This window comes from Pteropus vampyrus, unplaced genomic scaffold (genome assembly GCF_000151845.1).
Source record: "Pteropus vampyrus isolate Shadow unplaced genomic scaffold, Pvam_2.0 Scaffold926, whole genome shotgun sequence".
NCBI classification, from domain to species: domain Eukaryota; kingdom Metazoa; phylum Chordata; class Mammalia; order Chiroptera; family Pteropodidae; genus Pteropus; species Pteropus vampyrus.
In genome coordinates this window covers 29112-42748 of record NW_011889707.1, presented here as the reverse complement: position 1 = coordinate 42748, position 13637 = coordinate 29112, and the positions used below count along the sequence as shown (strand labels likewise).

The following is a 13637-nucleotide window of genomic DNA, read 5'->3' as shown; positions in this document are numbered from 1 at the left end:
ATATGGAAAGAAACATCAAATTTTGGAGAAAGTGCTGTGTCACTGTGTACTTGATTTCCACAAGGCTACCTGGAAAACATCATAAATTTTTAGAGGATATTACAGCCTAGCCGATTTCTGTAGGAAAAAATAAAATCACCTGGAAAGATACCTGTATGTGAAGTCACATACAGTTTTCAGTGATCTGAAGAAATCAATCTCGTTTGGAATGTGGAGAATGCAAAGACATGTGGCCAGAAAGGAAGCAATAAATATATGTAATGACTTGTTCTAAAATACATTATAGGACCCATTTTGAGTTCAAACTTTTGTCCTAGGAATAGTGACAGGCCCATTATGAGGTTTAGGCAGATGTCAAATTCAGCAGCCTTCTCTATTTAGTAAGTGTTGAATGGAAAAATGGATAAAGAAGATGCAGTATAGAGATATACAATAAAATTTATTCTGCCATGAGCAAGAGGGAAATCCTGCTACTTGTGACAACAGAAATGAATCTTGAGGGCATTATGCTAAGCGAAGTAAGTCAACGCTTTGTATTTAGAGGTGGAAAAGGTTTGTTGTCAGGAGTTACTTTGGGGGAATAATTACTGTCTTACCAATGGTTGGATATTGATAAGGGACCATCGCCCTGACACATTGCTCTTCATAGTTCCAGCTCTGTTAACTGTGATTCAACCTTTTCGGCTTCATTTTGAAAGATAGTTATTGTTTTTTCATAATTCCTTCAGGACCAAACGGTGGCCTTACCAAGTTGGTGATAGGGACTGAGTATAGTATTTGTGTCCCTTGTAATGTTTTGCCGTGTCTGATATAGTAGAACGGAGTCTAGTATTGGAGGTGACATCCCCAGACACATAGATCTTACAAGCAGTACCGTGTACAGAGATGAGGACATTTGATAAAACATCATTGGTGGTTTGATACTGAGAATGGGAAATTCTTGCCAATCCAATTTAGCGGGATTAATGCTACTGAGGATAATGTTTAAAGTGTGGGATTAGTCAGTAAGCTTCAAAGAGTCTGAAATGTAGTTGAGGTTAAACGCTGTCAGATCCATCTTTGTACCCAACGGCATCCCTCTATATTTCTTGGTATGACACAATCTGGAGTGTTTTCTCTCTTGTCCCTGACCAAACATACATAAACTGATAACACTGCTGTTATGATATGCAGTGCATGCGTTTGCATTAAAATAAGATGATGTTTACTAGCTTCTGCTAACGGGGAACATGTTTTGTGGCTGAATGACTCCACGGAATATGTGCATTTGGATTTGTAGCCTCTGGTAGCGCGCTGAGCTGCACACCCGTCTGAAATGAAGTCTCCCAAACTTGGGTGATCAGCTGCAGAGAGCGCTTCGCGGAAATATGACTACCATCCGTTTAAAGAGGGGGAATCCGCCACTTCCCAACGCACTTCCGGGCTGAGCCTCGTCTTTTATGCCATAAGTCTTTCTCTGTCCGCAGTCTCTGGCTCTGAGTGGACTACATTACCCAGAATGCTCAGAGTCGAGCGGCAGCACCACTAGCCAGTAAGAACTTAGAAAAGAGGATGTTCTGCGTGTGGCCCGCCCCACGGGCCAGTACTTCCGGCTTCCTACTCATGGCGGCTATTTTGGCTGCTATGGGTTTTGTTCGCCCGGTGCCAGCTCCAGGGTTCTGAATCGAGACCGAGGTGGCGAAACTAGAGAAGACGCGAGAGGCGTCGTGGTACCCGTTTCACAGGCGCGTGTGTGAGGCGCGGCGACGCAGCCTGGGTGACCTTCGCCAGACCGAGTCGGGGACCACGGTGCCAGGCGACCCCTCCGCTCCCGTTTCGCCCAAGAGTCCAATGGCGGCGGCCGCGCCGAGGGGCCCGGCTGAGGTGAATGCGAGTCTCTGGGGCCTCACCGCCCTCAGCCCCTCGACCGTAAAGCCCCGCGTGCGCGCGCTGCTCCCGTCCTGCAGCCCAGGCCCGGCGTCCGGTACCATGAGGCGTCGGTGGGCGCCATCGGGGTGACGGAAAAGGACATCTGGGCAGCGGTGATCCCGAGCACGGAGGCCTCCATGTTAAACAGCTCCAGTCCCATCTTCCTGGCCGGGACAGGGGTGCAGGGAGGCCCGAACCCCCTGAACTCCGCCGTGCCCTCGGTCCTCCAAGGCTTGCCTCGTTCCACATTCCCATGGCTGCCAAGTGCTACTGGAACCATCGGGAAGCGGAGGGTGTCCTAGCCCCTCACCCCTACCCACACGTACTCGAGAATGCCTCTTGGGGCTCTTAAGCGCCATTTCCCCGGATTTGGTGTCTGGAGACCCTGGGGAAACCCCAAGCCCAGGGTCTGAAGTCCATGGCAAGGGTTACATGAAGTTTTTCCCATTTTTGTCAACCGATGCCAACAGGTGTGGAACGTTAGTCCATGAACGGGTTACAGGGTGTGCACATGTGTGAAGTAGAACTTTTTGAATGTTCAGGAAGCCACAGATCTGGTCTTCCCATGTGGTAACAAAGGGCACAGAAACAGGAGTCGGGATTGGAATGACAGCCTGGGAAGCAGTGTGTCTGTCTTGGCGTTAATGAAACAGTTGAGTTAGAGGAGGGATTTGATACTATGGAGGTCCTAACTGGCTCCATCTGGCTATAGTCTGATTATAGATGGTGGGGTTGAGAGGGATGAAGGAGGAAGATGGTGGAGGCTGCCGCCATAACTCAGTGAAAAGGTAATTGACCAGAGAGAGTGGTGGCATAAGAGATATGATTGAATTCTGGAAGTGTGTTTAAATGGCAGCTCTTATTTTCCAGGGTGGCTGGTGAGGGAGTGAAGCAGAAGACTCGGGGATATTCCTGGGCTTTTCTTCTTAGCTGTGGGAATGGAAGCTCCATCATCTGAGATGAGGCAGCTGGTGGTAGGAGTGATATTCATGGGAAGTATCTGGATCACCTGAGATTTGAGAATCACTAGGTGTAGGTATGAAGTGAGCAGTTACCCACACAAGTCTTGAAATCTGGGGAAGGATCAAGGATGGAGATATCGAAAATGTCATGGCTACTGTGTGGGCCAGGGTAAATGAATCACTGGTAATGTTTAGGAGGAGCATTTTTCTAGTGACGGTGGTAAAGCTGTTAGGATGCCAGGAATCGGTGGGAGATGGGGATTAGGGGCTCGGGACTGTCTCTCTTGGATTCCTGGGTAATGGTTTTGGACTTCAAATAGAAGTGAAGGAGGTAAGTGGCCAAGCATAGCGAGTGTCTCAGGTGCAGGATACTGTGGCAGGTGGCCCAGGTATCCAGTGGAAGCGTAGATATGAGATGGGTGCAAAAGCTTAGGAGTGATTAAGTCAACATGATACTCGCGCCTGAGATCGTGCTTATTCACCACTTAGAACTCCACTACAAATTTGTGAGGATTAATGGGGACCGGTGTGTGTCATTCACCCTGGAGAATTAGGTCATCTGTGACTTGCAGGTGTGGTGACCTGTGTGAGTCAACCTGAAGTGGGCACCAGTGAGATGCATCTTTGAAGGAGGCTAACATGGCCAGAGGAAGGTTGTGACTGCTGAGGGGACATCAAGTGCAGCACAAGCTGAAGAGGACCATGGGTATCTGAGATCCACATATAGTTCTGTGATGCTAAGTCTGAGGCCTGGAATGGAGCCAGGCAGGGAGGCCTTCGTGGAAGGATTTGGGGCTGCCACTGCTATTCAAAACCCTGGTAGGTCTCGGGTAACATTGGATGCTGTTGCCCAGTTGTGTTAAGGCCAAACACTAAGGTCCAGGATTATGTGCTGCCTTTACATGTGATAGCTGGAAGGACTCAAATGGCCTGAGTGCAAGTTCTCCCCATTTTTCTGCCACTGTTAAAGTCTCCCGGTCAAACAACTTTCTCATCAAAGGGAGCAGATGCCATTTTTGCTTATCCATCCCTATGGGTTTCTGTTCCCACCAGCCCAGAGTTATTCAGACAAGCCAGTCATACTGTTTCCCAGGAACCAGGAGGTATCCCGCCCCCTTGATCTTATAAAGCTTGCATTCTACAGGTTCTGGTTGTACACTCTTTTTCAGAGTGCAGACACACATGGCCCTGTATAGTCTGTGGTGTCCTCCTCCCAGGTTGTGAATCTATGTGATTAATAAACTGCTGTCCATCGCCTCTGGACAGGGTCAGGCGTCATGGTTTTGGCCATCGCCATAACCCTAAGATGGGAATCCCACCCTCAACGGTGAGCTAAAGAGGAGGTAATTAAAATAGCTGTAACATGCAGGGAGGCCAGGGAGATTCCTTTGGTGATGAACCTAGACATGTGGCTGTGGGATCTCATGAACATGTGTACTTCGGGAGTATGCCTGATGGCTCTAGGGCCCTGGTATCAAGACTTGTGTGACTTTGGCAAGTCTGACATGAGTCAGCGGAGCACTCCATACCAGGTCCACAACTCGGATATTCCGCTTATCCACCTGCCTCTTCTTGGTTATGACTGTGCCCTGTGATCAGTGAGCCCATGAGGAGACAGTGGCACCAATGGCAACAGGGCCTGGTTTGTCCTTTGAGTTGGGAAGATTGGGAGGAAGACGGGCACTGGGTGGATGTGGCAGGAAGAGATTGTGGGTTCTTAGGACAGGAGCTTTTCCTGATTTTATCTGTCCCCATCATGCCAGGGCAGGGTGACCTTTGAAGATGTGATTGTGTACTTCTCCTCAGAGGAATGGGATCTCCTTGATGAGGCTCAGAGACGTCTGTACCGGGATGTGATGCTGGAGAACTGGGCACTTATAACCTCCTTGGGTAAGGTCTTCAGACTCACCCCTGTGCTGTGAGCTAGGCTCTGCCCTTTCCTTTTCTCCAGGAGCAGGTCTGTCCTCACAGCAGGAACCTGGGCTCTGCTTCCTTCCCCAGTTCCCTGGGTAGGCGCCGTGGTCGGCTGGGCTGAGGTGTGTGCACTGCCCTCTCCTTCCTTGAGCAGCCCCAACCCCTGCTGCCCTGCAGGTTTGCAGGGAAGGAATCGGGGTCAAGAGTCTGCCCGTGAACATGATGCACACCACCTTACTTGCCTTCTCCTTGCCCAGGTGACTTTTCTAGATCCCAGGCACCTGTGATCCTAGGCCAGCTTCCTTCTTCTAGCTGACAGACATTTCCTCATGCCTGCCCATGCCAGCAATTGCTATCACTGCCGTAGTTACTCCTTACACGGACTGTCGGCCGTTCTTACCAAGATCCTCTCCCAAAGTTCTCTGCGGTATGTTGTTTTTGTTCCTGTGTCCTGTCATGTGCTGAGTTGTCCTGGGCTAGTGCTGGCTGCTCATCTGTCCCGTCTTTCTCTTAGTACTTGTGTCATCAAGGTGCCATGCATCTGCTTATCGAGGGATTTGGGTCAGGTTGGAAGGTAGTGGTTCACAGGTATACTGAATCCAGCCGTGGCAAGGTGGGCTCAGAGGGAGTCTGTCCCTGAGGAGCGGCACGTGGACAAGGGCGTGATGTCAGTACTGTGTTCAAATCATACCAGAAACCTCTTCTGTTTTACTAATATTTCGATGTCAATGCCGACAGTCACACTTCATTTCTGTCTTTCCCTTTCTTGACAGTTTGTCAAATTGTCAACTCCACCACTTGTCACTCCTACTCTGACTTCCAGCCTGGGGTTAACCTCACATCTGAACTTTATGTCTCACCCGTTTAGCTCACCACTCCATTGGCACTGCTTTCTACATTGGCTCATGTGTGTCGTGTCCGAGGTGTGCACATAGTCTGCAGCAGTCCTGGATCACCAGCTGCCCCATCACAGTCGTATCTTCTTGGGTCTGGACACACCTTTCTGCACTGCACTCACGTGTCAACAGCAGACAAGTTCCTTTGGAAAGTCATCAGTGCAGAAATGAATCGTAGACCCTGTCTTCTCTGTCACATTGAACGGTGGTGTCTTTCACTTCATGAAGACTCCCCCATTCTGTGCTTTTGATAGCGCACTCATGCTAGGAAGCCCCATTCTCCACCTGAACCAACTCCCAGATCTCGCACACGATCACTTGGATTATTGGTTGCTAGGTTCGTCAGACATGAACTTGCATAGTAGCTGTTTCCCCCCACCAAAGGTGACACGAACTTTACAGGCATTTCTTGCTTTCAGGTGGTTGGCATGGAGTCCAGGATGAGGAGGCACCTTCTGAGCAGAGCATTTCTGTACGAGGAGGGTCGGGATCACGAGTCAGGACTCCCAAGGCAGGCGTGTCTCTCCAGAAGCCCTGTTTTCGTGAGATGTATGGTGCGGACTTGAGAGACATTTTGCACTTAACTAAGCACCAGGGAACACCTCATGGGCAGAAGCTGTACAGGACTGGAGCATATGGAAGACAGTTGTATTTCAGTGCAGAACTTCAGCATCAGAAGCAGCACACTGGAGAGAAACGCTTTGGAAGCAACACGGGCAAAGTCTCTTTCGTGAAGGATTGCACATTCTGTGTGTCTGGGAAGCCCTTAATCTGTGGAGAGGGTGTGAGGGACTTCTCGGCCATCTCAAGGGTTCTCCAGCATGAGGCAACACGCACCAGGGAGAAGTCAAACAGGAACACTGAGAGTGGGCCAGCCTTTCACAGGGGGGAAACTCATCATGACTCTGATGAAGGTACAAGTGACTTCATTTGCAAACGTACACTTGTTCAGCACCAGAGAGTCCATACTAGAGAGAGATGCTACATGTGCAGTGAATGTGGAAAATCTTATAGCACAAGCTATAGCCTTAATGACCACTGGAGAGTTCACACTGGGGAAAAGCCCTATGACTGTGAAAAATGTGGGAAGTCCTTTAGGCTAAGCTCCGGCCTTACTCATCACCGTCGAGTCCATTCTGGAGAAAAACCTTATGAGTGTGGCGAATGTGGGACGTCCTTTAGCCAAAGCTCTAGTCTCATTAAACACCACAGAGTTCACAGTGGAGGAAAGCCCTACGAGTGCAGCGAATGTGGGAAGTCCTTTAGCCACGTCTCGAGCCTCATTCAACACCAGAGAAGTCACACTGGTGAAAGGCCTTATGAGTGCAATGAATGTGGGAAGCCCTTTACCCACCGATCAGATCTCATTCGACACCAGAGAGTTCACACTGGAGAGAGACCTTATGTGTGTGGTGACTGTGGGAAGTCCTTTAGACAGTTCTTCACCCTCATTGCACACCGGAGTGTCCACAGTGGAGAAAGGCCGTATGAGTGCAGTGTCTGTGGGAAATGCTTTAGCCGTCAAGTTATCCTCACTGAACATCAGAGAGTTCACACCGGAGAAAGACCTTATGAGTGCAGCGAATGTGGAAAATCCTTTACCCGCAAATCCGATCTCCTTCAACATCTGAGAATTCATACTGGCACGAGACCTTATGAGTGCGGTGAATGTGGGAAGTCTTTTAGCCAGCGCTCTGGCCTTACTCATCACCGTCGAGTCCATTCTGGAGAAAAACCTTATGAGTGTGGCGAATGTAGGAAATCCTTTGGCCGAAGCTCTTGCCTCAATAAGCATCGGAGAGTTCACACTGGAGAAAAGCCCTAGGAGTGTAGGGAATGTGGGAAGTCCTTTAGCCAAAGCTCTAGCCTCATTCAACACCAGAGAGGTCACACAGGAGAAAAGCCCTATACATGCAATGAATGTGGGAAGTCCTTTACCTACAAATCTGATCTCATTCAGCATCAGAGAGTTCACACTGGAGAAAGGCCTTACGTGTGTAGTGAATGTGGGAAGTCCTTTAGACAGTTCTCTAACTTAATTGGACACCGCAATGTCCACACTGGAGAAAGGCCATATGAGTGCAGCGTCTGTGGGAAAAGCTTTAGCCGCAAACTTATTCTCACTCAGCATCAGAGCGCTCACACCGGAGAAAGGCCGTACGAGTGCAGCGAATGTGGGAAATCCTTTACCCGCAAATCTGATCTCATTCAACACCTGAGAATTCATACTGGCACAAGGCCTTATGAGTGCAGTGAGTGTAAGAGATCCGTTAGCCAGCGTGCTGGCCTTACTCATCACCGTCGAATCCATTCTGGAGAAAAGGCTTATGAGTGTGGCGAATGTAGGAAACCCTTCACCTATAAATCTGATCTCCATCAACACCAGAGAGTTCGCGCTAAAGAAAGACATCATGTGTAGTGAATGTGGGAAGTCATTTGCCATAAATCTAACCTCAAACCCCAGCCAGTTCACACTGGAGAAAAGCCTTAAGTGTTCCGGGAATGTTTTCTTCTGTCATTCAGTATAACATTCCTGGAGGAGACACTGTCGAAGCCATTACCTGAATTTAAATCTCTTTTGTCCAGATATTCACTGTGCTAGATTCTGAGAAGTTTCAGGTACGTGTGAGGTTTTCAGGAACTGCATTGCACTTTCTCACCTGCCCCTGGCTGTTACTAGATTTATGTCACGGCCACTTTCTGTGGTCGAAGCCATTTCACCTCTCCCACATGGGTTAACTGCACAGTGCATCAGTCCCAGTGCTAATATACTCTGGGAACCTGACCTCTGTTGTCCCTTTTGCTTGAGGACATTATGAATACCCTGAGCCCTTGGCAGAATCCTCTTTCTTTTTTCTCTGACTTCAGGGGATGGACCTGACCCAGTTTTGGTCAGAGGACCCATCCTCAGCTCAAAAGGACTATCTCTTTCAGGGACATTGTCCTCATGTTATACTAGTGATGAATTTTTCCAGGTTCTGATTCACCAACCTGGAAACTGGTCTTGTTTATGATCTTTTTGTAAAAGGTCTTTTTGTACTTTTAAATTTGGCAGTACTGCTCACTGCACAGGGTTATTTGAAAGTAGAATTGTTATCTCTCAGCACATAGAGGTGAACAGAGTTTTGTTGGGATCCCAACCTTTCTGCTTCAGAAGGGACACTATGGTGCAAGAAAGTAACTGATTGTCTGTTATTGGTTTATTCTGCATTGATTCCCAAAGCCTTGAAAGAAAGGATGCATGGCTCTGTGGTCCTCATAATCATGGTACCAGGTGAGAAGTTGAGACCTCCTCCCCCCGGCCTGTAAGGGAGTCATGTGCCATGATGTACACAACTTTCTGGGTTAGTGTCATTGTTGTAACAGTAAGGGTCAGGTGGAAACATAATTAGGACAGAAACACTGGCTTAATAAGGAGTGCAGGAGACTGCAGTATTTTTAGATGGGATGTGCCTCTATTGAAAGTTCATCCACAGATGTCCCTCTGACTGGCTGGTGTGATCAGTATGTACAGAAATTCTCAAGACCTCCATAGCTCCTTCCTGTAGCTGAGGTCATTGGCAGGGAGAATAATTAAAGGTTTTGTGGATTCCCTTAGCCTTTGGGGTGTTCACATCAAGGCCATCGCTCTAGAGGCAAGAAAACAAGACTAGAAGAATGATCCTGTAGTCCAGTGATGTGTCTTTTGTGACCCAGTCGGCATTCCTGTTCAGGTGGCAACAGTTTTCATTGCTTGCCAGTATTTGCTGCCACTGAGGCACGCTGTGCCTCCCCGGGCCCGAGGAGAGAGGTGATAGAGTCCATAGAGGGTTGCCAACCTAATTTTCCAAGAAAAGTGACATCTACGAACCAATTTCTAAAGCTTTATTCAGATGTGTGTATCATCGATGTGCAGCAAAGTGCAATTATCGAACGTGTACAATTTGGTAGGCTTTGACAGGGATAAAGATACGAAACCATCGCACGTGAAGGTGAACTTATCTTGTCACCTGCATAGTTTCCTTGAGCTTTTTTTATAATCTCTCTCCCTTCTCCAGCTCTCCAGCCGTCATCATTTTACCTTCCTTGACAAGAGATTGGTTTGTATTTTCTGTAATTTTAAATAGGCATCATAAGGCATATACTCTTATGTTTTTAAATACTGGTTTCCTTAATGCCGCACAATTATTTTGAGATTCAACAATAATGCTCACATTATTTAATTTTTGGTTTTATTGCTGAGTATTATTCATTTCAGAAATAAATGTGTAGTGGAAACTCACTTTGGTTTTAATTTCGTTTCCCTAAGAACTGACGATGTTGGGTGATTTTTTTCCCCATGCATTTCTTTACCCTCTCTCTCTTTGATAAACTGTCTGCTCAGAAGCTTTTGACATTTCTTAAAACGCATTATTTTAATCAATAGGAAGCCAGCGCAACAACGACATGTGTTGGAATGTCATTCCTCAATGATGTGCATGACTCCTCTGCCATATGGAATAATTGTTTTTGAATGTTGAAAGGAAATATTTTTCCTTCACTGTGTGTCCTATGTACAATTTAAAGCCCACTTACACCGTACACGTAGACATATAATCTGCATTGTGAACATATTATCAACCACTTTCTTTGCATTAGGTCAAGCCTAGATCTGTAACCTTCGTCAATTTCCCCGGTGTAAATATTCAAGCTGTGGTCAATTTCAAACTGCCAAGCAAACGATGTCCGTGAACATGGATTCTGGAAGCATATCATTATATTGTATTTGCAATATTCTAATGCAGTAGCAACAGATAACCTCGAGAATAGCGATTATGATACAGTGAGATGATTGGGAAATGGCAAGTTTTATACATTTAAAAAGGTTTTGATTTAAATATAATTGATTTAAAGTGTGCATTTTGATGTTTTCATAGATGTTTGTGTGCCCCAAACCAAGTATCCTGTCCTTCTTAATGTGTCTTTCTCAGCGTTTAAAATCACTGATACAAAGATCTTTTATAATAACTATTTTCAAATGTAGGCATAAACGGAAAAGATATGAAGCCCCATGACTCCTATGTATCCCCGTTTACCATCATTTATCTTCATGGTGGTTCCTGTATCTATCCTCATGCACATCAATGAGTTATTTTACTTATGCTTCCAGATCTGTCGATGCATACCATTTTCATAATGCACTTCTAGAATGTAAGGGCTCATAATTCAGATAACCCAACACACAGAAGTCTTTTATTTTTTATTTTTATTTTTATTTACTATTTTTGTTTTAGGCGCAGCAACCCTTGCTTGACCTCACAGTTTGCAAGGACCTTGTCAGCTTACAATCCCTTATTTTTCATTATTTATTTATTTTTTACTCTTACAGCACCTGGTCTTCCTAGGTGGTCTCCCATCCAAGTGCTGACCAGCCCCAACCCTGCTTAGCTTCCAAAATCAGGCTTTATCAGGCTTATTTAGGGTGGCATGGCCATGGAAACAAAAGTATTTTTAAAACATGGTACAGTTGTCCATGCATGAGTTGCTAAGTAGTTATTTAAGGAAGATTGCAATCAGGATACAAAATACATTTGCATGGCTTTTCTTAGGTATGTCTTTCAAGTCTGTTCACCTGTATGTAATCCTTACCTTTTTTTGGTGTTTTTTGAACAGTTACTTATTAAGGTGTTAGTGTTTCCTATAGTCTGCTCGGTATTTCTTGTGTAACTTTAAATCCTGACTCACTCGAGTAATCCAGATGTAATAAATTATACCTCCTAATACTTAACATAATTAGACCTCTTAACTTATATTTATCAGTTACCTAAAACTTTACCATTTCAAAGTTACACCTTTATCAGTTCACAAATTCCAATTTCTATGAGTCTTTAAATCGTAAACCGTAAAAGAAGAAGTCAGAAAACCCAGATCAAAGCCTTAATTTGCCTTTCACTTAGTATACATGTATCAAATCATCGCAACATATTTTAAATATCGCACAGGTTTGTCAACTATACCTCAATAAAGATTCTTTTTAAAAGACTGAAATTACACACACACACACACACACACACACACACACACAGCCGAAACCTGAACTATTTGGAAACAGAGCAATGGAAGAGAATCTTATCCCATGGACCAGAAACACAGAATATGCTTACTACTTTACTTGTCCCTAAAGAGAATACACTTTGTAGAAATAAAAGATTCATCTTTAGGAGTTGCTCTTGGAGAATGATCAGTAAGTGCCCTATCAATGGTCACATATTGATAAAGGACCATCTCTGTGGCACATTGTTCTCCGTAGTTCCAGTTCTATTAATTGTAAATCAACCTATTTGGCTTCATTGTGAAAGATAGCCATTAATTTTTTTTCTGTAATTCTTTTCATGACCAAACAGAAGCATTACCAAGTTGGTGAGAGAGACTGAGTATATATAGTACATGTATCTCTCGTGATATTTTGCCATGTCTGATACAGTAGGGCAGAGGCTAATATTAGGGGTGAAATCCCTAGACACATGGATCTTCCAGTCAGTGATGCATAAGACAAGCGGATAACCGACTTGTTCCTGAGTGAGTGGACAATGTGGCCAAATGGGTTAGTGAGAATACCTTTGGCCAAGGGAGCTCAAAGTTTTCTGGACGTTTTGCTGATTTTAAGAATGCCATCAGTCCTTTCAACTTTACCAGAAGATTTTGGGTGAAATAGACAGTGTAGGTTTTGAGTCAAGGGAACACCTTAGAGAGTTATTTTGTAATGGTCCACATGAAGTGGGTGACTGGAACACTTGCTATAAAACATTAGGATGATCCCAGGTTGGAAACAAAATTATTCAGATTTTCAGTGATTAAGAGCTGTAGCTTCTCAATGAAGAAATGCTGTAACCCAGTCTGAAACATAATTCTCATGTAGGCTAGAAGCTGGATAAAATCCATCTGAGGGTATCCGAAGGGCCCTTGAGGTATGGCTGTTCCCTACCCAGGTCTCCGTGGTGGTTTTGGGGGGCCGGGGCCATGTTGACCCTATTCACCACCACCCCACCCCAGACGGGGGGGTCAGAGCTTTGGAAGAGGCAGGCGGAAACCACGCCATTCCTCCCCAGCCACTCGACGCACCCCAGCAAGGCCGCCCACATTGAAATATCCCAACCTCCTCCCACAATGGCCTCTCCCCACATGCACTGCGCCACACCACCCACTGGCCCAAGAAGATCAGGACTCTAAGACTAGCTCCTCCCTCTGGGTCCCTTCCTAGGCTCATGAGTGCTTAATTTCTTCCCACAACCCCTGAGGCTGAACTCTTCCCTCTCCCTACCTGTCACGGTTTGAAACAACCTGGTCTGGGATTGGAGGAGGCATCTCTTGTGACTCTCAGCAAGGATGGGGATCCAGGAGTCAATTCCAAGCCCACAGCCCAGTGTCTCGGAAAGTCTGCCCCTCTGCAACCTACTTTCCTCCCAGCCTGGTTCCACCCCAAGAATGCCCTTCCTGGGTCCTTCTGAGTCCTCTGAGAGTTCTTCTCAGTCTTTCTCCACCCCCCCCCCCATGCCTAGGAGGCCCTGCAGATCCTGTCCCTAAAGACTGTTGATCTTCCACCTAAGATCACTGTGGGGTGCTCCCTACAGTCAGTGCTTCAGTACTCAGTTATCACCGCAGTCAAGGGGAGTTCTGGACATTGATGAGATGTTGACAGACTGAGAATGTCTACGGGGACCCTCATAAATCCCTGTTTCCAGGGCTCTTCCTCCCCACCCATCCAGGGAAAACGTAAATCAAAGACAGACAGGGACTGCCAATCCCTCAGAATGTTCCCTTTCCTCCTGAGGAACTAAGACAGCCAGTCCCTAACCGGGCTAGATTAGGTGTGGCTCCCTTCCGTTCATTGTGCACCTATCACATATGACATGACAGCATGTCACACCTATCGCACTGTGTCCCTGGAACGTGTATGAGGTTTCCCAGGCTGTGGTAAGTGTCATGGTTCTATGTTTCA

General features: G+C 46.4%; 1 protein-coding gene across 2 annotated transcripts; it reads left to right on the top strand.

Annotated features, from left to right (window-relative positions):
• The first annotated feature begins 505 nt into the window (after positions 1-505).
• LOC105309889 (zinc finger protein 154-like) lies at positions 506-10558 on the top strand. 2 transcript variants are annotated; one of them, XM_023526460.1, is made up of 4 exons: positions 506-1863; positions 4634-4760; positions 6100-7362; positions 7951-10558. In XM_023526460.1, the coding sequence occupies exons 1-4, from the start codon at positions 1831-1833 to the stop codon at positions 8097-8099; spliced, it is 1572 nt and encodes a 523-aa protein (XP_023382228.1). In that variant the 5' UTR covers positions 506-1830; the 3' UTR covers positions 8100-10558. The 2 variants fall into 2 exon arrangements, with proteins under 2 accessions (XP_023382228.1, XP_023382229.1); XM_023526461.1 differs by lacking the exon at positions 7951-10558 and having other exon boundaries at positions 507-1863; positions 6100-7672.
• The last annotated feature ends 3079 nt before the right edge of the window (positions 10559-13637 follow it).